Source organism: Dryobates pubescens, chromosome 2, assembly GCF_014839835.1.
Source record: "Dryobates pubescens isolate bDryPub1 chromosome 2, bDryPub1.pri, whole genome shotgun sequence".
Taxonomy (NCBI): Eukaryota; Metazoa; Chordata; class Aves; order Piciformes; family Picidae; genus Dryobates; species Dryobates pubescens.
This window is the reverse complement of record NC_071613.1, coordinates 33,138,458-33,162,762: the sequence shown is the minus strand read 5'-3', so window position 1 is coordinate 33,162,762 and position 24,305 is coordinate 33,138,458. Positions and strand designations below refer to the sequence as shown.

At 39.8% G+C, this 24,305-nt stretch overlaps 1 protein-coding gene across 8 annotated transcripts in view; it reads left to right on the top strand.

The window, feature by feature from the left end:
• Nucleotides 1-24,305, top strand: part of MAP3K20 (mitogen-activated protein kinase kinase kinase 20) — an 87,382-nt gene that overhangs the window by 40,893 nt on the left and 22,184 nt on the right. For 7 of the 8 annotated variants that reach the window (XR_008462932.1, XR_008462931.1, XM_054174408.1 and 4 more), the window contains 3 exons: nt 3,169-3,243; nt 8,551-8,657; nt 14,091-14,226. Coding sequence is in view for 6 of the 8 variants with exons in the window: in XM_054174408.1 (XP_054030383.1) it covers nt 3,169-3,243; nt 8,551-8,657; nt 14,091-14,226 (318 nt within the window). In the remaining 2 variants the exon portion in view is untranslated. Of the gene's footprint in view, nt 1-3,168; nt 3,244-8,550; nt 8,658-14,090; nt 14,227-18,129; nt 18,622-24,305 lie in introns of those variants that run through there. The other variant, XM_054174430.1, reaches the window with a different exon arrangement.

Here is a 24,305-nt window from a genome sequence, read left to right as displayed (position 1 = left end):
GACCTTCAGCTACTTCAACTTAACTCTCCCAGCAGGAGTCACTATAGTACAAGAAACTGCCGCTTAGATGAAAATTTCAAAAATAAAAGAAGAAAAAATAGTTTTAAAAAAAGAGAGAAATTACAGTTTTGCCACCTACGTTCAACACTACATTGAAGATGAGCTCCTCACTGGTATCGGCAAGGCTGTGGCATAGCTGCAAGCCTCCTCATGCAGAGTCTTTCCATTTCAAAAGCACTTCAGTGGTGTAAACACCGTTTGTACAGTGTCCCCAGCCTCGCTTTTCTTCTTCTCACAAATTGAGGCTTTCAGTTAGTTGGACATGTGAGCATATATCTGAACACATAGTCCCTTGATATCAAAGACAGTAACTACATATAAAAAACATTTAAAGTTGCGACTGTACCACACACAGACAAGCATGGAAATCCTTCACAAAGATGAAACCTCCTCTATCTAGACACAGTGGAAGCTTGGGAAACATTACAATGGCGAGGTAGTGGCTGTACAATACAGATTCCTATTATTCTACATAAACTGTTTCTCAAAATGCTTCAGAGTTAAACAGAGGAGTTAGGTTTCCTCCTCTTAGGTTAATTTTTTTTTGTTGGTGGTTTTTTTACTCTGTCTCTTTTTTTTCCTTCTATTTGAGGACTGGATTAATTCCAGTGAGTGATTCTATGATACAGCAATTAGATGGAAATGCTACACTAACAGTGTGAAGATTAAGACTGTGGTCTTCTGTGGTCTTTATCAGAGCAGAAGGCACAAGGAGACTCTTGCAGTTTATGAAAAGCCTCATACATCAGTTTGAAGGAGGAACCACAAAGCCTTCCACCGACAGTATTTTTTTCCTATACCTACCATGTACAGATTTATGTAAGGGGTACAGAGTGGCATTGGGAGTGTTGTAAAGAGATGTAGACAATCACTGGAAGATGTTGGAAGGTACAACACTTTCCTCTGTAGTTTTCCAGAGCAAGAAACTGTCTGAAGTACAGTATAAACAAACTGTGGACATGATGACCGTTTTATTCACGGCAGAAGAAAACTAAGGGGTGGCATTTTCAGAGACAGATGCTTTTCTGACAGATACCACTAGCCTGTTGCTACCATCTTCTCTGGAAGGTTGCCAGGGAGCTTAGAGGGCATTAACACTTACTTACATAATTTTTATTTTTGCTGTCCATGACTTAGGAACATGGTCAGCATAAGCCTTGTAAGCTACAATTCTTCATAATTTCTATGTCCCAGAGCAAGTGTGGGGCTCAGATTCTGCTCACAGTTCAATCTGTTGACATCAGTGATGTTGCATGGTTCCAGTTCACCACAGAATTGAATCACTGTTGAGCGTGCCCTTGATTTTTTGCGCTGCGAGGCTCTTGTTGAAATCAGAGTGAAACTGAAGGCAAAGCCTAATTGCATAGGGGGAAAAGTCCCCCTTTGCAAAGCTTGTGCCCAACAAATGAAGTGGATTTTAATGATTCTGTATGGGTCTTTTACAACTCCCATAATTTCACAATGCTATGTTAGTCTGGTGGAGTTTCTACATAGGCATAGATGTTTCACTCCAGAAAAGAAAAAACGTGAGAGTTCAGATTACTCTAGCTGTGATATCATAATAAATTACCACTGAGAAATGTTATCTTTATCAAAATACGACTCTCTTGGACCTGCTACTTCTATGATACATGACAGGTAACAGTCTGCACAAGTGAGACACCTGTAAGTGCTGAGTGCAACTGATTTTCCATCTCCTGGAACAGTGAGGGTTACAAACAAATACTGTAGCAAGACTAGCCAGTGTATTTTTAGGCTAATGACTCAACTAGAGATCAAGCACCAGTACAATTTGTTTATGCATTGTACAAATTTTTGTGTATTTCCTGCACAGAAAGATTTGCACCTTAAAATATTACATTATTTTAATAATTATACTGCTGCAGTGGCCTGGCTCTGTATCTGATGTTTCCAGGATTCATGGTGTTCAAATGCTTGTGCAGCAGAATTTGTTAACTCTTACTTTGGCTGCTGTGGCTTTTAGGGCTTTTCATAGGTCACATTACAGTAATGTAATGGTACAGTTTGACATAACTTGTTCTGCTTTGCTTCTGAAATGCCAGGAGTAGGACAGATCAGAGGGTCTTCCTGGCAGGCTGATCTGAATAGGACTGTGATACCTGTAATATCTGTAACACCTCACCTGTTACAGGACAGGGAACCCTCTTTCCAGCTTGACTTCTCCTTTATTTGGACCCATTTTCACTGAGAAGCTGGGGGTTTACCTACCTATTTTTTAAAATTTAGTATGAAACATCTGAAGTCAGTAGAAGCAGTAGCACAGGCATATGTAATGTTGTTGAGATGCACATTTAATCTCAACCAGAGAGGCTTTGGTGTCTAGGTGGGTGTATATGAGAATGGATTTGCTTTTAGGCAGTCCATTATTAAGGCAGATTCTTTAAACTAAAAGTCCTCGAAGACTGACTGAGGGAGTGTTTCAGTAGTTTAAAACTCTCGGCAAGAGAAACCAAATAAGCTTCAAACAAATTTTCTGTAGTCAGTGGTCCTGGCTATAACCAGCAACTCCTTGTCTTCAGTCATCAGGAAATATTTATATGGGTTCACTGTGCTCTGTGAGTGCTCTCTGAGATCTGCATGTCCTCATTAATCCTGCTGACCACAGGCTCATGAAACATCTCTTGTGTTAAGCTTCACTTAACTCTTTTTAACTCACTTAATGTTACCTATATTTCATCCATTTGCTGTATCAGAAGTAAATATAATATTGTACAGCTGGATCCTCTGTGTGGGAGAAATTAAGGCAGAATGTGTATTATACCTATCATGCAGATACCTCCACAAACTATTGTGTTTTAGTATTAAAAGTTGTTTGCCTTGTTTTCACTTCCTCGTCTCTGAGTTTTCTTAAGCAACTCCATTTGTGCATTTGTTCCATTCCTTCTTTATAGGTCTATTAATTAATTGGTATGTCTTGCTAGTGTTAGTAGTTTTGATTTTTCATTTTAATATGTCAATCCTCAGTATGCATTTAAAAGAAAGAAGAGTGGGTTTACTTTTTTTAATTGCATTGCTTTTCTAGGAAATCTGTTAGTAGCAGCTTAAAGGAAAATGCTTCCAATAACTGGTATGTTCTCTGTCCTTTAGAGATTAACCATTCCAAGCAGTTGTCCCAGAAGTTTTGCAGAACTAATGCACCAGTGTTGGGATGCTGATTCAAAGGTACTTTAATTTGTGTTTGATATCTACACCACCACCTCCTGCCTTATTCTGGGGACAAATCCCATCTAATGCTATTGTTGCATGCTGGTACAGATGTTTCTTCACAAATGTAGCTGAGGCTGTCTTTTCTTTTAATGTGATTACATATTTGTTCCTAAATGTCTCTATCCCTTTTAATCAAGAGTTATTATGCTACTGACCTACCTGACTACTCAAGACAATGCCTGTAAACAGGGTGAGATGGCAAGAATTTAGCCATTTTGAAGAAGGTGAAAAATTGACCTTTTTTTTTTTCTTCAGTAGTCAATAGCTAATCATTCTTGGATGTATGTGAGCATCACATATGAAATGCCTATTTCAAGGTCCAACTTTGATGACTTCCTTGTGTTGAAAACATGTAAAGAATAAGTTAATCCATAAAATGTGTGTAGGAACAGCAGTAGCACATTCAAAATTAATCTTAAACCTTTCCTAGTTTTTACCCTTAGGACTTTGAATGATAGGCTTTGTAATGATTATACTGTAATGATATAACAATAGAATTATTGTAATATACTGTTTAACCTTGAGAATGGAGTTAAAGGGCTAAACCACTGTCATTATTAATCTGTCCCTATGGGAATTTGCCAAAACAGAAATTAAAGATAGTTTGCTTTTGTAGATTATGAGAGTTACCTTCTTTAAACTGACTGTACTACCACCCTGTTATACATAAAAGTGGCTGGAAAGAGCCTGTGGACGTACCAGCTTTATTACCAAATAGTAGCATCTGTTTCCTTGCCTATGAAGGGAGAAGGGTGGGTCAGGAAAGGAAATGATGCTCCTTTTCTCAAGTCAAGGCAGCAACAAGAACTTTCCCAAGGTGAATTACGGTGCTTAGGTGCCCTAAAGCTGGAATTTGTTATCAGCAGAGAATAGTGAAGAGCAATATGAGAAAAGGGATTTGCCCTCTTGGTTTCCTCTTTTTTTTGGCAGAACTTGCTTTCCCACAGAATTGATGATCTCTGTGGTTTCCACATGAACACCCATTTACGTGCCATTTCCCTAATATCTTCATCTTTATCCTTTCCACAGAAGGAAGGGAAGAAAAATTCTTTGAGTCTTTGAATCTACAAGTAGACTGTTTTAAGTTCTGAGTCTGTCATTACTGAAGGGCACTTTCCAGTTGTAACTATGTATCTTTAATAACTACTCCAAAGCAGAAGCATCACTACCAAATGCCACAGAGTAAGAATTGTTGGAGATTCTTTTCTGTTATTGAAGGACAGACTAGATCAACTCACTCTCTGGTTTGCTTTAGCCACATATATGTAAGTGTCCAGAAGGCTATTGCTGTTTTTAAGGAGAGGGAGGGATCCGCATGTCATAAAAGAAAGATGCCTTATCCATCAGGCTGAGTTCTGTCTGCCCAAGTAATTCAGCTAGGTAGCTGTGGGCTGATTCCTAGGAGCATTACTCCCAGAGGCATCTCTCATGTGGGCAAAGAATGGCTCTCACGTTAGATGGATTTTTCTGACAGTCTGCTTTTTGCTCTTTTTTCATGCAGCTTCTTTTCTGTTAGGCAATTATAAATGCTTTGTGCACATGACTGAAATGGAGTAATCTCTGGCCACAGTTTGGGCATGTGACTTATTCAGTCACGTGTTGGGAAAGGATCGCTACTTACAGCTCTCCAAATGCCTTGATAAAGGCTGTGTGGCCTGCATGAGCCAAAAGATGGAGCACGCTCCTCTAAAATACTGCTCTGTGTAATGTTCTCTTTTTGCCAGGATTAGCTTTAGCAAATCGGATAGTTGATGCATGAGCAAGTTACTGAAGGTCAAGCAGGGGTGAGCTTGAGGATGTCAGCTGCTCAAAAGCAATTGCTAATGTGCATACTTTTAGCCTGCAGAAAGCATGAGGTTAGGATTCTTACCCCTCAGGAGAGAGAGAGAGGTGAGTTTACCATGGAGCTAAGGAATACACTTGGAGAGTTGCTGCAGGGCAGTTGGTGTGTCAGACACTGTTCATACCATAACTTCCTCATGGGAATGGCCAGAGTTACTGCTTTTGCTTTGAATTCTTACAAATTTCTTCTCATGTGGAGAAAAATGTCAGTAGTGCATTGCTTCATAAGATATTTGTAAAGGTAGTCTTTATACAGTTTAAACTGTGCTAGTCGAAACAAATCCTGGTGAGTTCAGAGCATTCTACTAAAATGTTAATTATTAATTCTTTTAAATCAGTAATTATTAAAGAACAATCTCTGTGGTAACTAAGTATCTTAAATAACTACTTTCACATGTTAAAATCCCTACCAAACAAGGTACTTTTGCATGGGTACTAGATAATTGTACAAACAAGGTTGCTCATCATTGATGCTGTTGTCTACTGGGGATATTTGCTTTTGAAACACAGGTGAGTAGTTCTTTCTCATTTCATTTGTCCCTTTAGTTTATCCCCACTTTAATGTCAAAAATATTTATAAATTACTGAATATTTTAACAGAAATCAGTACCCTTGGAACAGAGAAGCAGCAAAAAATCCATGTGGATTAAATATCCTGGGTTTCTGCAAATCTCTTTAGTAAGAAATATTGAGTGGAAGGAAACAGTGAAAATTCTAGCTAGAATTATTTCTAGAGGGGCATATTTTCTAAAGATTTTTGTATGAGACATCGCAGATATAAAGGGAAACAATTGTCAAAGACGACTCATGCCTTGATATTTTAAGAATGTGATATTAGGAATGACTTGAGATGCCTGACTTTATAGAAAGTGCTAAGCAGTCATCTACCAAAAATACATTAAAACAAACAAACAAAGGCTTAGCTTGAGTTTCCAGTTTCAACAGTCACTTCTTGCCAGTTTTAAGCAAGGTATGAGTCTGCATTTAGAATGCATTTATTAAATCTGAAATTATCCTTGCCTAGGGGGAAGAAACCAGCAAAACCCACATGGTAGTGTATGCTTGTGTCTTCATATCAGCTTTACCTCCAGGCAAAGCTGGTACCTATAAATCTGGCTAGTGGCTGTTCACAGAAACTGAACAACCAGAGGTGCACAAGCTTTGTCAGTACTATGTGACTCTGCCTTTATTGCAGCTGTAGCTGTGTAACTCAACAGCTCCTTTGCCTGCAATGTAGGACCCAAATTGTGTGTGTTGCTGCTCCTCCCAAAATGGTCAGTTGGTGCTTTCACCCACCCTTTGTAAAACCCCTGTTCTCTGTCATCTCTTACTTAGCTTGGTAGTAGTTAGTGTTGACTGTGCTCACTTTGTGTCATCCCTACCTTGTACTTCCCATTATGCCCCTGAGGAAGAAGGAGCAAGCAAAACTCACAGAATTGTTTTGTAAGTCATAGAATGGCAGAGGTTGGAAGGCACCTCTGGAAATCGTCTAGTCTGATCCCACTGCTAATGCAGGTACACCCAGTAAAGCCATAAAATATTGCAATTAATGCAGCATGACAATGTTTTCCCTTCATCTCTTCCTGCAAATGGAATTGGTTTAGTACAGGCACATTACACACCAGCCAGTCTGTTGGACAGTATGTAGCAGTAACAGTAACTCTGGTGTACTGGTGTGGACCTGTATCTCCTGTCTGACAGTTTATTCTTCATTTGGGAAGCTCTTGAATAATGTCAACAGTTCACATCCCTAAAGTGGTTACACGAGATGCAGCTATAGCAAGAAGAGTGTGGCAGCTGTCAGAAGATTGCCCCAAAACTGCACCAGAGTTGTCCATCCTGGTTGGTAGCAGGGATGAATTCCGTGCTCTCTACTCCCAGCATAGCACAATCCCTGATGGGGGAGGATCATGCCCTTCCAGGATGTGTTCAGAGGTTCTGATCAGCTGTGGCAGGTCTAGCAGCATCATGCCTGTAGAGTAAGGACTGCTACCTCCCTCAGCCCCCCTGTAAATACAGGGAAACCCTCTTGAGTGTTCACGCTGGGACTAGATCAACAAGTGCAAGAAATGTTCTGCTGAATAGGTTCCTGCTGCTGTGTTGCTCCATGGATGCTAGGCTGGGGGCCATATTGTGTGAGTGTGTGGTGGCTGGGGCATGAGCTGTCTGTTGCAAAGGAAATCTGCATAGCTCATCCAGCTGCCCACTGCATGAAGTCATGGAGATGGACCAAAAAATGACAGACAGAGCCCACATTTACAGCCAAATAGCACAGCATTACAGTATAAGAGAGCTTGTCTCTTTTTTTGTTATGCATTTGACATTTCTTCATGCTATTTGACATTTAAAATAAAGAAAATGTCTTTCTTTTATAATGTGGAAATCACTTGGATCTCCCAGGGAGAGACACCTCAGCATTGTTCCTAATTGTTTTTGTGCTCCCAAATTAAAATGCACGTTTTAATTGCGGCATCTGTAATTTTAGCAGAAATGGTATAATTACAGGCATGATAGAGAGAGAATGTGCATCATCCCCTTATTATGTATCTACATTTTGTTTCAGCCTTTTGTCTCAACGTTGTCTGGGGTCTGTCAAACAGACTAACAGTCAGCACTCTCTCAAGAAACACATTTAACTGTGGCTTTTTCAGTTGTTATCCTACTTCGTAGCTTCCTTTTGGGACTAAGGGGAAAGTAGAAAATACAGAGAAGTTTTAATGGCTTTCTGTGACTAGGGAGCACAGTGGGAGAGCCCTGGAACAGAAAGTCCAGTAAATGAGCTTGGGACAGAAGAGCACAGACACTGCTGACATGAGCTCAGCTGCTGTGCAAGGCATCCTCGTCTAACCTCACTCTTCATCTTCCATGGCAGCTCTGGAGGTAGCTAAGTGAGAGGTTTTTCCAGAAAGTGTCTTTTTCTGCAAGAGGGGAACTGCAGCCAGAAACCCATTTTTGGTGCTTGTTAACACAGAAAAGACTTTGGGTTACTACCTTTAAAAGGCTGTCTCTATAACTACCAGTTGCTAATGGGTTCAGCCTTCTCTTTTTGGATGCATTTGCCTTCTTAGCTTGAGGAAAACTTTATTCTTTAGAATTAAGAATATCAGTAGTTTTTGATGCTACCAATAGTATCTGATGCTCTTACTGAGCACCAAAGGGTTTTACTGGCAGGTATGGAAAACTAAGGTAAGGCTTGAGGTCTGCTAGTTTTTGTGACTTCCCAATTAACTTTTTATTCAGGGAGAAGAAAGTAAAAAACTTGTTGACACATTTACAGTCCTCTTGTAGGATGCTGGATTCAGAAAGCAGCATCCCAAATTCTGACGCTTGCAGTCTTTCAGCCAAAAAAAATCCTGCAGATACTTTTACACAGTGGTAGTTGTATATGAATGCAAATGCTGTGTTTTCTTTTGTCTTTAGAAAAGGCCATCTTTCAAGCAGATCATTTCAATCCTGGAATCTATGTCAAATGACAGCAACCTTCCAGACCAGTGTAACTCATTCCTGCATAACAAAGCAGAGTGGAGGTAAGTTTCTTCTTCTCAAGATGAAATTAGGTGGTTTTTCTTTGAAATGGTCTAAGGCCATTTTGTTTCCAGAAAGACACTGTACTTGGATGATACTTGGTAGAAAATATCTGTGCTTGAAGCATTTTTAGAGAGTAACTTACTTGGCTGTTTTTCAGGATTGTCCAGAATGTTATGAAACTTGTATCAGGAGCAAATATATTTAGCTGTACCCTGTATTTATTGTTACACTGATTTAGATACAATGATATATACGGTTTTGTGATTAATATCTTTTAACTCAACGCTTTTTCAGTCAATAGCGTGAGGGTGAAACAACTGGGGTATACATATGTTTGATGTGATTTGCATAGAAAGTTTGGGGTTGGGGGAAAAAAAAAAAGATAAACAGCATTAAAAAAATAATTTCAACTCAACCCTCCATTTGTCTTGTCTGTGTTCTGCCATATTTTTGTGCATTCTCTCCCTTGTCTTGACTTGGTGCCCATCCATTCAGCATAAACCCAGGGCAGCCCTGTTTCTACATAGTCCTTTGACTGTAATTTTTATTCATAAGTGCTTATAAATGCAAATGAGATTTGAGAAAACTTTCTTACATGACATGGTTTTACAGTAGAAGTTTCAGCCTATTTTCTCTCTGTGCCAAAAGTTCAAAAGCCTGTTCCCAAAGCTTGTTTGTCGGTTAGAAAGCTGCTTCTGCACAGTACGTCCTCCTGTTTGGAAAACTGAAAACATATCTGCATAGGCAGATTTTTACCAGACGATCCTGCCTCAGTCTATATTAAGAAGCGTTGGCTCTGCTCCAGGTAAGCTGGGAGCAGAAATACAGAAAGATTCCCTGCCTGCAGCCAGCACAGGGATCGGAGAAGCCTGAAGCAGGGGTGGGTGCAGGGTGTTAAAGAGTACACGGGAATGGGGTTTGTATCAGACCCGGTTTCCCACGTTTCCTCCGCAGACATCCAAGGAAAAGCAAGATGCACGGTTTTAATCGGGTGAGTGGAAAAAGTGAGCTGGAGATGGGCCGCTCCCCGGTCACATGGCGGGAGTATAAATAGCCTGTGCCAGGACCGAGGCTGCTCTCGCCCGGACGCGGCGGCAGCCAGCGGCCTCGGGCGGCGGTGGCGCGCCACCTGCTGGCCACAGCGCCGACGTGCGCCTCACCGTCGCCCGGCCGGACCCGGGGCAGGGACCAGGCCGCGCTCAGCTCCGCCACCTCGCAGCACTGTTGAGTGCCCCCCCCTGCCAGTACCCGGCTCTCAAGTGTTTGACAGTGATGTACTTTTATAGTGTATAGGTGTGCCCCCGAGTCCGCGTGCGAAGGCTTGGGACAAACGTCGGGTATTTAAAATATAGAAATTTATTTCTTAGGCATCATTATTTATGCAGACTATGGACATCATATGTTGGTTTTGGTAGCAGAGTACAAGGAGGATTGGAAGAAAAATATTCCCAGTGAGGGGTTTCTTGCACACTTCTGTACAGTATAAACAATTGCTTAAAAGATGAACACATACTCAAATTCTGTTAGGAAAAACCAAATAACTAAAAGCTATGCTGGTTGCCATTTGGTAACATTAAAATTCTCTTACTAAACTGATTCATTTCTTGGAGTGTGACTCAGGTAGCCTAAATATTTCTTGCAAATTTTGTTTTGATGAACCTAAATTGCTGAGATGAAGAATGGCTATCACAGTGTTAATGAAAAGGCATATAGAAACAAAAGTTTCATAGAATCATAGAACGGTTTGGGTTGGAAGTGACCTCACAGAAAAAGCTTCTTGCTGTGGAGATTTGTTTTAAAGATAAACTTGGCATATTTTGTTTGGAAAAATAAAGAACTGGGAGAGAAGAAAATACGAGAGAGAAAATACAAATTCCTGATGGAGCATGATTTGCCCGAAAGCAATGATGATTTCTAAATTAAGCAGAAATGAAAACACAAGTGCAGATAGAACTCAAGTTGTATGGAAAGTTGTTCAAGCTGGGCGAGGGGGGCACCTTCTTACCTGAATTCTAGTAACAGCTGCCTTCCTTGGTACAAAAGCTCTGTCTGTTCAGAGATACTCACGAAAGGTAAGCCAAATTATGGAAAGTATACAAAAACCATGCAAGTAGATGAAAACTTGTGTTCACAAAGGATAAACTAAAGCAGACTAAGACCATTTCTGAGAACATTTGTACCAAAGTTTAATGTGTTTTAGCTTCTGCATTGAAAAAAACCTTTGCTTTTACTCATTGGTTTATTGTGGCTTTTTAAAAAAATTATTATTATTCCATAGTGATTTGCAAAGAGGTTTGAACTAGCAATAGAGAAAGAATGAAATACATTACCAAGAAATAGGGAATTTTAATGATGCCTGGCTATCAGAGCCCTGGAGAAGGGTGGGCTTAGAAAAAACAAAGGTTACGCTTGTTCCTTTGAGGGACCTCCAAATTAGTCATCCAGATATTGCACTTTCACAGGGGCATTGCACTTACTCAGCAATCAAAGCCCAGAGAAGCTTGATTACGTTTTCCCCCACTCTTAAAAAAAGTCTAGGTGAGGTTCTTTTATTATAGAGACATGCAAAAAATGCGTCTGTAACAGCAAGTAGCCAGAGTCCTCAACATCTCTGACTGGTGTGAAAACTGAGAAAGGGCTGAGTCTATATGTAAGTGACAGAGGTGATAATATAAATGACACTTTGACATATCTTTAATGTGGCCTTACTTACAATATTTACTGCTTTTGATGTTTATATTAATAATTCCTTGTAATTTGCCTAGTCTATAATTTCCTTAAAGTAATTCAGTATCTTCACATTTTTATTATTTAATCAAACAGGGGCACTGTGTTACAACTAAGTTGCACAGTTCTGCCTTATGTTTAAGTTCCTATTCAGTGATCTTTTTGGAGCTCTTTCGCAAGTCACTTTTATTACAGTAGAAAAAAATTACTATTGAGGTAATGATGTTCCAATTCAGTGAGAGATCACATTTATCTGCATTTAGTCATATATACTAACGGCATTTCTCCCTCCATCCTCTTCCCAGAAGTGGCTGTTCTAATGATTAAAATAGTCTATTAGCAATACTTAAATTAGTGTATCAGTAGTAATTCAAGACTTAGAAACAAATGCCAGCCACTGTTTTTAATCTGTGACTGTTTCCCACTGTAGTTTCTAATAATATAGTGTATGTTCTTTGGTGTCGCAGAATGAGATTATTCTAGAAAAGCCAGTAAACTCAAACTGCAGAAGAAAACAAATTCACATGCCCTACCACGTATAATGTTTCAAACTGCTTCATTTATGAAGTAAGACTCATTAACTGGGCAATGTAGGGTAGCTTTCTCTTTAATTACACAGTTTTATTATACAGTGGAATTATTTTTCAGAATACAACTGTTTTCACAGACTGACCTTTTATTATGTGAGATGTTTCTGTCTAATGAAGAGAGGTAATTACAGCACAAAACAGACTTTTGACATATAGAAAGCTATTGTTACCTAGTGCAGAATGTTATTTGAAAGATAACTTAATTTGCATATTTTAAAAATTAACACAGTTGTTTACAAGTAGTAGTGATGTTGAGAGACAAACTAGGAAAAGCAGCACTTACAACTATCTTTCAGTTGCTCTATAGTTTCCACAGTAGATGTGTTAGTAGCATAGTATGTGTTGCTCCTGAGTGAAAGGGTTTATGATAGGGAAATGAATGTTTGGAGAGGAGTCACTTTCTGATCTTCTGTCAAGTGCTTTTAGATTTGTTTCCTTATTGTGTCTTTATTGGGGGGGGGTGATCACTTTCCACCCAGCACAGAGATAAGCCTTGACCTTTTGCATGCCTAAATATGAGAGAATTTTGCTTGAAGTCTGAAGCGTAACAATTGTAAGGGGCATTTTTTTCTGATGACCACATTGAGCAGCATGCTCAGCAGGATTTAAGTGTGATAAATGCCCTTGCCCCAGGTGGCTGATTTTTGCAGTAGAATTAAAAGTGGTAGTAGAGTTTTCTAGTTATTCCATCTCTGCATCATTTCAGTGTACTTTCTGAGAGAGATGTGTTATTGAAATATGAACGCTATAAATAATTTGAAATATTTAAACTATTCTGTTTATTTAAGATAGGGTATTTGGATATGCATTTCTGCACAATGAGAGCTCAAACTCCTTTAGGTTGGTATTTGAGAAAAGCTTAATCATTCCATGCTTGGATAGGAGATCTACAAGAAGAAATAATTCTCTTTTTTTCACACATAGACACACACAGACACACCACTCCCCCAAAAATAAAATGTGTGCTTATGAAGGGAAAATGTTGTGAAAGTTTGAGAAGATTTGGTATTGTGGAGTCTGAGTAGCTATCTTTAGAGCTCTCCTTAGGATCTGTTTCCTTAGAAGCCCTCTCTCTCTAGGAGGAATATGAAATGCTGTGATGGACTATTCCCACAAAGTGAGTAGGAAACACTTGAAAGTCAGGACACGGGTGGCAGGCAGTGCAGAGTCTCCCAAACAGTCAAAGAAACCGTTTGCTAAATGTTAATACAACCTCTGATACAAAGTGTAGCTTTTTCTTTGGTTATCCCCTGAGCAAAAGATGTGGCTGGAATTTAGTGACAGAATTATTTTTCTGTACTTTATACACCCATGCATTTGTAGGGCAAAACTTGTTAAAGCCAGAATTTCCAGGAGCAGTTCAATTCGTGTGTTTAAAAGATACTGCCCCTCTGAAAGCATGTCAAAAGAAACCACTTTGTTAAGGCGTGAGGTAAGTGCAGTGCAACGAAATAGAGAGCTTCTTACAGTACTGCCTTCACTTCCTGCCTTTCTTATTTTTCACCCTTTACATCTATGCTTGAAGCAGAGAAAAGTAAACCAAATCCTTTTATTAACTGTTTTTAATTTGAGAAGCTTATATTTGTAACAATTTGCAGGGTTGTGTCATTGCTTATATTACTGCTTTTATATCTTCACCTAGAGAAACAGAAAGGTAATTGAGAAAAACACCTCAGTACTGCTTCTGTATATTGTAAGTCCCAGTAATATTTTATAACCAAGTTATAAACTCAGGTAAATGGGCTTCTTAGGCTGCCCACATTGTGTTAGTAATGATCATCCTGCTGCCAGTTCCTTTATGGGTAAGGTCGTGTTTCATGGTGTTGAGAGAAAAGATGGGATTTTATTTTTTTAAATGTTGTTACTTTATGGTGTTTTATCCTTTTAAATGTTATTTTTCTTCAGCCTGAAGGCATTATGGTTATTCTCAGGTATAAACATTGCCGGTTGTTCTTAAAGCTCTGAAAGGCTTTGCATTTGGTAATAATTAAATTAACTGCTTGAGTTAGTATTGTACTTTTCAGCCTTTCATATTTAATTAACATTCAAGAGGGAATTATGAACAATTTATATCTGTCGGGAAAAGACAAAACGTAACAAATTGTCTCCGTGCAGATGTGAAATTGAGGCAACCTTAGAGAGACTAAAGAAACTGGAGCGTGATCTGAGCTTTAAAGAGCAGGAATTAAAGGAACGGGAGCGACGTTTGAGGATGTGGGAGCAGAAGTTAACTGAGCAGTCCAATACTCCTGTAAGTAGACAATAATTCAACCTTTCATCTTTCTTCAGAAAGTACTTGGGAGCTTTGTCTCTGTAAATTTAAAGACATGCCAAGGGAAGAGTGCCTCTGTTTTCTCCAATTGTTCATTTGGGCCAATTAAAGTCTATTTTATTACATGACTGCAAATAACTATACTGTTTACCAAAAAAATCATCTAATACATTCAATATCAGATATTGCTGATAGTTCATACTGTGCCATGGGCACCAAGGTAGCTTCCCACTGATTTAATTACAGTTCTCAGCTTTAAAAGTTGATTGCATTCAATAAATTAATTTTTTAACCAGAAAGTTGTTGACTTTAATGGATGCAAGATTTGGTCTTAAATGTAAGAATTATTTGTTTCTTGCAGAAGAAGGCTTGAGAAACCTATGTAGATGGGTTTTATTCTGTTCTTTTTAAAAGAAAATTTCCATTTGTTGAAAAGGGGGGGGGGTCAAAATTTGAGGTGTTAATTTAGGGCTTTTTTCATAATGATCGTTAACATAATTGTATGGCCAGTTATTAGCTGCTAGGATTGCCCCATGCTTATTAATAAATTGAATTTAAAAAACTTGCTTGGATTATCTTGAATTTCTTAACAAAATATGATGCTCTTTACTGATTGGCACAGGGAGGGCCACATCATTAGTGCATGGCTAGACGTCTAACAATAGAATTGTTAAGAAAAATGCTGCATTACCTACTTAGTTTTAAAGCACTAGCCAAAGCAAATACCAAATTGAGATTGCAGTAGCATATGATTTTTCTTATGCCCAATTTTATCCTGCCTAAAACCTTGATTCCAACCAGACCTGTTTACATTTTTTTTTAAGGCATAGCTAATCATTGTTGTTTGAATGAAGTTGCATTCATGGTCCAGCTAGGAATATGCAGTAGTGAAATAATGAAGAAGGAATGTCTTCCTATGTGCAGATACCGTGTGTTCTCAGTAGATACCTGTATGCTTGCTTTAACGCTTGCAAACTTCCAGTAACTGAGCTGCGGGCCATCATCTATCCTGAGCACAGCATGAGACACTGCCTTAATGAGCAAATCTTTTCACCAGCAAGGCCCTAGGGTTTTTTATGCTGTACTTGCTTATGACTTCCACTTTTCACTTAGGGCTGGTATTGCTGAAAGAACAAAGCATTGTGCTTTGCCTATTGTGCTAAGCATGAACTATCTTTCTGCATAACATTAACCCAGCTCTCCTATTGCATTTAAATGCATTTTTTTCTAATAAGGAAATGCACGTTGTTTTGGTTCGTTGTTTCTCGCTCCCCCTCACCCCCCGGGTAGATCTTTAGTGAATGGTTACACAAAAACAGCTTTAAAAAGAGCCCATTTGTTGGGGGGAAAAAATTTGACTACAAGCAGAAATTGTCTTGTTGAAGCAGTATTGTTTTTTGGATAGCAGAGTTCCACAAGGTACTAGTTACAAACCCAACTCTATTTTAAATTCATAGCTGTAAATAATTAGCAAAATATCCTTGGGTATTCTGCTGCAAGCTGTAACCCGAGGACTTAAGTGTCTGTCTCCATCCCTTGATTCAGAGTATATCTGTGCAGCAGTAGGAAACAGGATTGCAACAGGGAGGTGCACTGCTTGATTTTAAGCTACCCTGGCTGTAAAAAGAGTAGTAAAGGTATGGCAACTAGAGCAAGTAACATAGCTTAGGGTGTCCACTAGGCTTATGCCTGGTTCTTCACCTGCTCTAGGCCTTGTTGTGTCTTAGCTGGTACTGTGTTTTATTCCCTGCAGTCACTTATTTTGCTCTGCAGGAAAGACCAGGGGCAAACAGATACTGTTAAAGTGGTGTGCTGAAAAGACACTCAAACCAGGTGAAAGGAGAACACCTGATTCTCTGCCACTTGATTTCCCAGTATTTTAGGACTGGCAGAAGCTTCATCCTGCATGATAGGTAGCTATGAGTGGCAGGCTGCTCCTGCTCTGAAGGATGAAATAGAGCTTTAAACACATCCATGTAAGATAAGGCTAAGGCAAATCTTTAGAAACACTTTTGTGAAAGTAGTGTTTCTCCCTTCTCTTGTTTTGACCCTGTTTCTGCTGTCTTACACAATAGACACCTTTGGGTCTGATCTTTGCAAATTCCCTGTGTGCAGATCTCTAAGAGCCACAGTTACAGCCTATTCACAGCTTACCCACTGCCAGTCACTGCACACTGACTCAGAAATGTGTCCTAGAGCAAAGCTGGTTTGCAGCTTTGTTGATTTTTATAGGGAGTTCTTCTCAGGTTTCATGGGATGCTTTTCCATGGCTTCAAAGTGACTAAAATTCCAATAGCTGATGGAAGCACCTGCCTGGCACTGAATCGTATGTGGTAGGCATCTTGTTTCTGTGGCTAGAGCTTGGGTTTTTTTTAAGTTTTACTTCTCTTTATCAGTAGGAGCTTCTGGTGTCCTTCATCTGAGTAGCACCCTAGTGATGGTGTAATTGTTTTTTCTTGTACAACTAAGGATACAGAAGTTTAGCTGCAGATTCTTTCATCACTGAATCACAGGATGCCTGAGGAGTATTTAGGGCACCCCATCTCCCCACCTTCTTAATTTTGTTTTTGTTTCTTAAACCATGATCACTAACTTGTTAACCACAATGCTAAGAGAAAGCAAATATAATCAGGGAAGAACTTGAGAGGAACAAAAGATAGATACTGCCCTTTTCAGTGATAGACAATTTGCTAGTGTTAAGTGGTTTTGCCAAGAAATGGGTATTCTGAGCAGCTCAGCCCTGGAGCCTCCACTGTTACCAGTGCATCACCGTAATCACCTCTGTAACCCATTCTGACCAACTGCTGCTCTTTTGTCAGCTTCCTGCCCATGAATTTGGGGCAGATAGTTTTGCAAACAGCTTTGGAAAGAAAGGCCAGTTCAGGTGTTCACACACAGCTGCATTTTGGTAGCTTTAGTACGTAGTTTAATTAGGGATGAAACTCCTGAGCTTTTACTTGCTGTGGAGAACAGGCACATGTCACAGAGGTTACGAGCCTGGCCACTCTGAAGGGGCAGTAATCATTTTTTAGCTACAAAGGGCACATTTCATTTGTTATGACAAACAGACTGGGTCAGGAAAATGCCATTAGCTGTAGGTGAAGATTGCATCAATAGAGATTTAATATGTTACATGACCAAATGGCAGTTATCTGTGGAAAGCACTCAAAACAAAAAAAAAGGCAACACAACCAAGCTGAAGAAGCTAACCAACTGAGCAAAAAGCCACCTTTCCCCTGCCTGCTGGGGACAGCTTCCAGAAGGAAGGTGCTGGTGTGGGCTGGAGGCCGGTTCCTATGTCCTTTGCATTGGTGAAAGGCTCATTTCCGATTGTGGCCATCTCAGGCTTACCCCTTCTCCTTTTGAGCATATGCTTAAAACCATCTTGCACAAATAACACTGCTGCTGCTATTTCTGGTATTTAGAGGGCTGCTGTTTCTGCACCAAACTTTGGGAGCATGTTTGGATCCTCACATCCTAGCATGATTTATTCTTCAATCCTGAAAAGTTCCGTTAAGCAGCTCACTCAGACTTCTGTTGTACCTGCATTGCTCTGGGAGCCAGTTGGCCTGGCTGGGAAATACCACATTGTGGGTTTTGCTGTACAAAATGGAGGATTGACGAGTTCGAACCTTCTTTTGTCATGAGAGCTCTGCTACCTGTGGTTCTTGCCATGCTCAGTGATTTTGCACTTTTGTTTAAGAACAATGACCCCAGAATGAAGCTGTCTGGTTTAATGAATTCTTACTTGATCTCTGTGTTTAAATTGACTAATCATTGTGCCCTCTGTTGATTGCCAACTAATCTGGTGGTGTCTTTTTCCTCAATTTTTAAATTGGTTCTAACTTTCACTTTTGCTCTGTCCTTTCCTCCTTTAAATAGTTTTTCTTACCTCTTGCTGCAAGAATGTCTGAGGAGTCTTACTTTGAATCTAAAACAGAGGAGTCAAACAGTGCAGAGATGTCATGTCAGATTACAGCAACAAGTAACGGGGAGGTAGCTGGCATGAACCAAAGTCTGAAGGCCTTGATGATGACGGGCTTTGGGGATATCTTCTCTCTGAACCAAGCAGGATCTGTCCTGCATTCTGGAATGCAGATAAACATGCAAGCCAAAAAGAATTCTTCTAAAACCACCTCTATGAGAAAAGGAAAGAAAATCAACATGGCTTTGGGTTTCAGTGAATTCGACTGGTCAGATGATGAGGATGATGATGATTATTTTGATGACACAGATGAAAGCAGTGAATGAAATCAGTTATACAGAGTTAACCCTGAAATCAGTTTTAGCAAAGCAAAACAATAAAGCTTTAGAATGAGAATCCTGTCAGTTTGGTCTGTTTAAATCCTGTAACAGATAAAGGAATTAAAAAAAGCCAAAGTGCGATGTTTCCCAGGCTGAGCATGTTTGTTTGTAGAAAGACATGTTGGGTTTTTGTTTAGATTGTGGTGGCTTATTTCTGCTTTGATGCAATTTGGAGCTAAACTTTCCAAACAAATTGAGATTATTAGTATTTTATGAACCATGATTATAATTCTTGATGCCTGATTACAGAAACTATGGCCTGACAAACTTGATAAAGATCTGAAAACATTGAAGGAAACCTCAATGCCTGTAATGTACATCAAAATTTTCTTATGTATTTTTTGTTATTTCCCTTACCCCTTTAATTGTCAATTGTGAATATGTACTTGTCCTTCCAGATTTGCTGTTCTCTATAATCTGTTCTCTCTTGCTGTTGCAGTGAAGGGGTTTGCTGCATTTTTAATTTAACACCATATTCAAGGTGGTGTTGTGCGAAGTCACAGATATGTTCCTAGGATGAGAGAAGCTTGGTTGACGGCAGAAGGGGGTCAGTTAAATACATATTTTAAAAACTGAATAGCAGCAGAATCCAGATAATCCCTAGTAGTAGATGATTTGTGTAAGTGTTCTTTTTTCCCCTTGTGTATGTGCATGTGTATGTAATTCACTCTAGCAAAACGAACTGCAATCAGACCTCCGCATCTATTACCAGATACTGCGATCTAAAAGCTCATTTTCAGTTATGTTGATGTAAATCCAGGAAGCCTCGTTAACTATGGTGGGCCTATTCTTGCATGTTAGAGTGAAAATGAGTAAATTTTGATTTAGTTGCATCTCTTAAACCATGTGTGCTTCCCTCATAAAAGGACAAAGAGAAGCAACAATGACATTTCAGCTTGGGCCCTACTGCCGTGGCTTCTATGAAATTCTCCATGATGGTAGTAACATGAGGATTATTTAGTAGTCTCTGCATACCTTTGTTTTGCAGCTAAATCACTTTTAAAGTATTGCCACTGCTGTTGTGACTTACCATAGAACTCAGTGTGTAACAATCTGCTGCAGTAATTGTCTGCCAGGCACTTATGTTGAGAGCAGTGAGTACGTTTCTCCTGATGACCCCTTTAGTGGTGATGCAGAAGGAGGGAGGGAAACCAGTGCAAACACAAATGCAGGTTAGAAAGGAATATGTTGTAAAATATTTACCCAAGGAAGAAGGGCAGTATTTCAAAAGAAAAAATGCTACTGTCTAGTTCACCTACAGTGGGAGTAAGGCATCAAAATTTCATTCTCAATTACTGGAGGGGTTTCTTTTATGAAAACTTCTGGTTTTGAGTGGCTTCTTTAATTATAGGCTTGCCTGTTACACAGCTCTAACCTACATATTACAGTGTTTTTGTAGATAGCTTAGAGAAAAATAGATACATTAGATAACAGCAGGCCTGAAATCATTACATGTTCACTCAACAAAAGAAGTTCTTTGAAGGAGGGTGTTTTTTTTAGAGTGATGAGTGGGCACCTCTTGGGGTTGTGAGAGAGAATTATATTATCTTTAAACATCAGCACTGGTCTGGTATCCTGCAAGGCAATGAGTGCTGAGCTTCAAGCTAGCCTGTTCCACTCAGTTTGCACAGCATTAGGCCCTCCAAGATGGTTAATTTCTGTAGGTGTCATCCCACATTCTACCTTTTTCCTAGCAGTTACAAATACATTGGCTTGACTTTAACACTCTTGTATCAGGAAGCTTTTCTCATGACAGAATTGTAATTTAAATTATGTCATAAATTTATGGAGTATCCCAAGGAGAAACTTGCTCCTTTGGCACAGGTAGAGATGGCTTCTTAGGTCCATCAAAGCAACCTTATTTTAGGGAGAAAAAGGGACATGGAAGGCCAAATAATTAAATGGAAATAAGAGCAATTAGGCTGTTTCGAGTGCAGATCTATACTATTTTTGCAAGTCTGTGTCTGCTAACACCCACAGCAATTATTCTATTTTTGTCACTGCCACTTTGCACCCAGGAAAATTTGATGGATATCTGTAATCTAATATTTGCACTTTAGATCTTAAGATGTGTGTCATTGTGCATAAATTACTTCACCCCACAAGTGTAGCACTGTTCAGCTTTAACTGAAAATAAATTCGGTTCAGTACATTTAGCATTCAAAATGAAAACCCCAAACCTGTCCCTAGCACTGACGTTTTGCACTGTTTTAGCGTGTGACAATCTCAGAGCACTTTGTGCACATTTATATTGCATGAGTTTTAACTGAATTTGTAAATCCACTCCTTAGAGAAGTAAAAATAATAGTCCTTAATATGACACAGGGTCACACAGTTGAAAAAAATCACAAGATTTACATGTCTTCAAGGATTTGTGCTAACCCAGGCTTTTAACAGCAAAATATCATCAGAATTTGATGGCATGCTCACAGGAATTTCTGCTTTCTCCTTAGTTCTGGTATTTTTTAGTAAAACAAAGGTGGGTTTTTCCCCCCCATCCCTTTTCTTTCTTTATACTTTGTCAACCATGTTAGGCTATATTAAGGAAAAATTTAAACTCTTGTAAAACTTACCTGTGTGTTCAAAGTAGCAAAGGTGGTCTCTGGATTGTAGACAAACTCTTTTGGTGTAGTTCCCTTGTGATAGTGTTATATTTGGGATATTGGCTTGCTTATTGGAAAAAATAATGGTATTGGTTGCATTTTTACTTTCCTCTGATGATTTTCATACCAGGAGTCTCCAGTTTACAAGCCAAAAATCACATATGAGAATCAGGCTGTGTTGTTTCTGCCTCTGGTATGCTTCTCACTAGATAAAAGTTCTGAAAGTAGCTCTGGTGGGTAGGTATTTTGGTTGGAGGAGGTCAGAATATTTCATCTTTCACACCTGATTTTGTTCTGCAGTGCAAGCCAGTCTTCTACCTGTATCATCACTAGGTTATGCAGATTTCCACAACAGTCCACAGCCACAGAGTAGGCCAACTTATGAAAGCATTAACCAAACCCAGAATGTGTTTCTCTGGCAGCTCTGGGCTGTGAGCAGTGTCACCAAAACCCTTCCCATGCTTTGTACACCTTTCAGCTCACTAGTGCCCACCAGGCCTTTTGGGATCCCAGTTTTCTCTGTTGTCTGTAAAGCTCTGGAGGTATCTGCAGTAAAATAATATTGCTGCATTTGATGGTGGGAAGGTAAGAACCAGGCCTGAACTTTGTGTTTTTACCAGGCTGTTGCATTGCCAAGATTGGCTCAAGAGGGTAAATGGCCTAAGAGAAGAACTGGCTTTTGGCTTGCTTAAAGATAGAGAGCTGGGACCAAGACAGGATGCCCTTTCTTTTCCTTCAGCACTGGGGACAATGTGGAAGGGGAAATTAATGGAAGAAACTTCTGATCTAGTAATTTTTGTGATGATAACACCACCAATTCCTTGGAATAGCAAGTGTCCTAAGGTACGGTGTGTAGGTGTGCTGAATTCCCAACTGGCTGTGTGCTGCCTGACATGGAGATAGTCTTCTCCAGATGGGAAGGGCTTCCAGGAGGAGAGGTCTGGCACAGCTCCTTGTCACATAGTCACATTCATGACATTTGTTTCCTGTTCAGTGTTCTTGTTCAATGTTGTGATTCTCTTCCCCTCTGGATTTTAAAGTGGTTGTTCTGAGCTAAGTATCTGATGCAATAATAGTTTATATTGCTGTCAGCAGGAGCAGTAGATCCATAGGGTGCACATAGCTGTTACGTATTCATCAGCATCACTGTGTGTCTTTAGTACTGTAGTTCCTTTTTCTGTAATCAGGCAACTTTTACAGGGTTTTAATAAGACTTCTAACTTGACAGAGGTTTTAACTACAGTCCTAGGTAGAATGTTCAGGTAGAAAAGTAAGTTCATGTAGTAATTTTCACAGACCTTAAAATGCACTGGTAGGAGTCTGGAGGAGAGACAGACATTTCCTTTTCCCCCAGACTTCAGCTTAGTGTACACTGTAAAATCTGCACAGAGATTTCTGACGTGTGAAAATTTAATTTTGAAACTGTAGAACCAACAACCAACTTCTTTAAACATTTTATATTGTGTGCTAAATATTCATAATGCCTTCTAAAGCCAGATATAGTCCACTGCATTTCTTGCTTTTGCACTACTGAAGAAGTTTTGTACTGAATACTAGGAGTCAATGTTACTTACAGTTCAAGTGTGAACCGATGAGATTTGCATAGAAAATATTTTCACAGTGCTAGAAAATTTCATTTTCCCTTCTGAAAAAAAAAACAAAGCTGAGAGCAATGCCTGTGCCAAAACTCATTCTGTAAACTGAATATATCATTTGTGTTCAACATGTGATGTTACACTTTTGTGTGGTAAAGCCTTGCAGCGTCAGTTACCCTCTTTATTTCACTTGACATAGGATGTCTTGTTTTATTCACACTGTGGATTTGATTTTCCAGTGTAAAACCAAAGCAAGCAAACAAAACAGAATCATGAAATGTATTCAATTTCTTCAATTGGTGTCGTAAACTTTCTTTTGATGTGAACTTTTTTCCTTTGCTTCTCTTTGTTCCAAACTTCTATTTTGCAATAAACATTTTGACAGTAAATTCTATGCATCTGTGTCCCTGTGTAAAATGCTGGTGTTTCAAGAGGTTCCTTACTGCCTGCTGGTTTAAGTCACTTTTTGTATTACTCAGGGTGTGACATTTCTCCTTTTATTCTCCAAACCTTTGAAAAAAAAATTCGAAATGATACAGAACATATTCTGCCACTGGTTGTATTTAAACATGGGAAAAGGTGGGAAAACCCATTGTGTAACTAAAAATACAGTATTTGACTTCTGCAGTGAATGATTCAGTCATACAAATTACTGTACCAGGCTCCTCCCGCAACACCAGCTGGTTTGGCTGTAAGTACCTACAAAAGGCACGACCCACTGCCTTAAAGGTGCTTACAACTATTTCTTGCCCTCCCTCCTGCTCAGGTGCTTCCCCCAGCACTACTTTTGCCCCACAGCATCCTGCCCAGGCTGCAGGTAGCTGTTAGCATAGGGAATGCCTGACTGACAGCAGATAGGTTGAGAAGATTGGCTGGAAGCATGGTGCAGTAGAAAGAAAAAGTCATAGAATCAATAAGGTTGGAAAAGACCTCAAAGATCACAGTATCACTAAGGTTGGAAGACACCTCAAAGATCATCAAGTCCAACCTGTCACCCAAGAACTCATGACTACTAGCCCATGGCACCAAGGTCTCTTTTCTCTGGCAGACACATCTTTCCTTCTGCCACTTATCCCTGATGTTGTTGGCTCTGTCCCTTGTGGGGAAGCAGTGGGCAAAGGGATGGGTTTGAGGATCCCCCATGTCCTCCTAACAGAGGTGGCTTCAACTGGTGTCATAGATGGTTTGTGTCCAGCAAGATTTGGCTGAGACATGGATGCATGAAGAGAATCTGAGGAGTCAGCAAAGTGGGATGGGCAGCAAAAAGTTGCAGATAAGGAGGCAGAAGTTAAGGGGTGTTGGGCAGTCATAGGACCTTCCATGAGAGTTTCACATGGATGCTCCAAAGGGTGTTTCACAGCCATGACTGAAAGTTGTCAGTGAATTACACTATACATGCTCTGGTGCCTGGAGAGCCAGGGAGGTGCTCAGGTGCATGGTGGGCAACTCTGCCCTGGGGCTCAGCTTTCAGCTGGAAGCAGGCAGAATGAGTGCCTGCTGGGGTGGCTGTGGGTGGGGGATGGAGAGCTCATGGGTGGCAGGGCTCTTGGGAGAA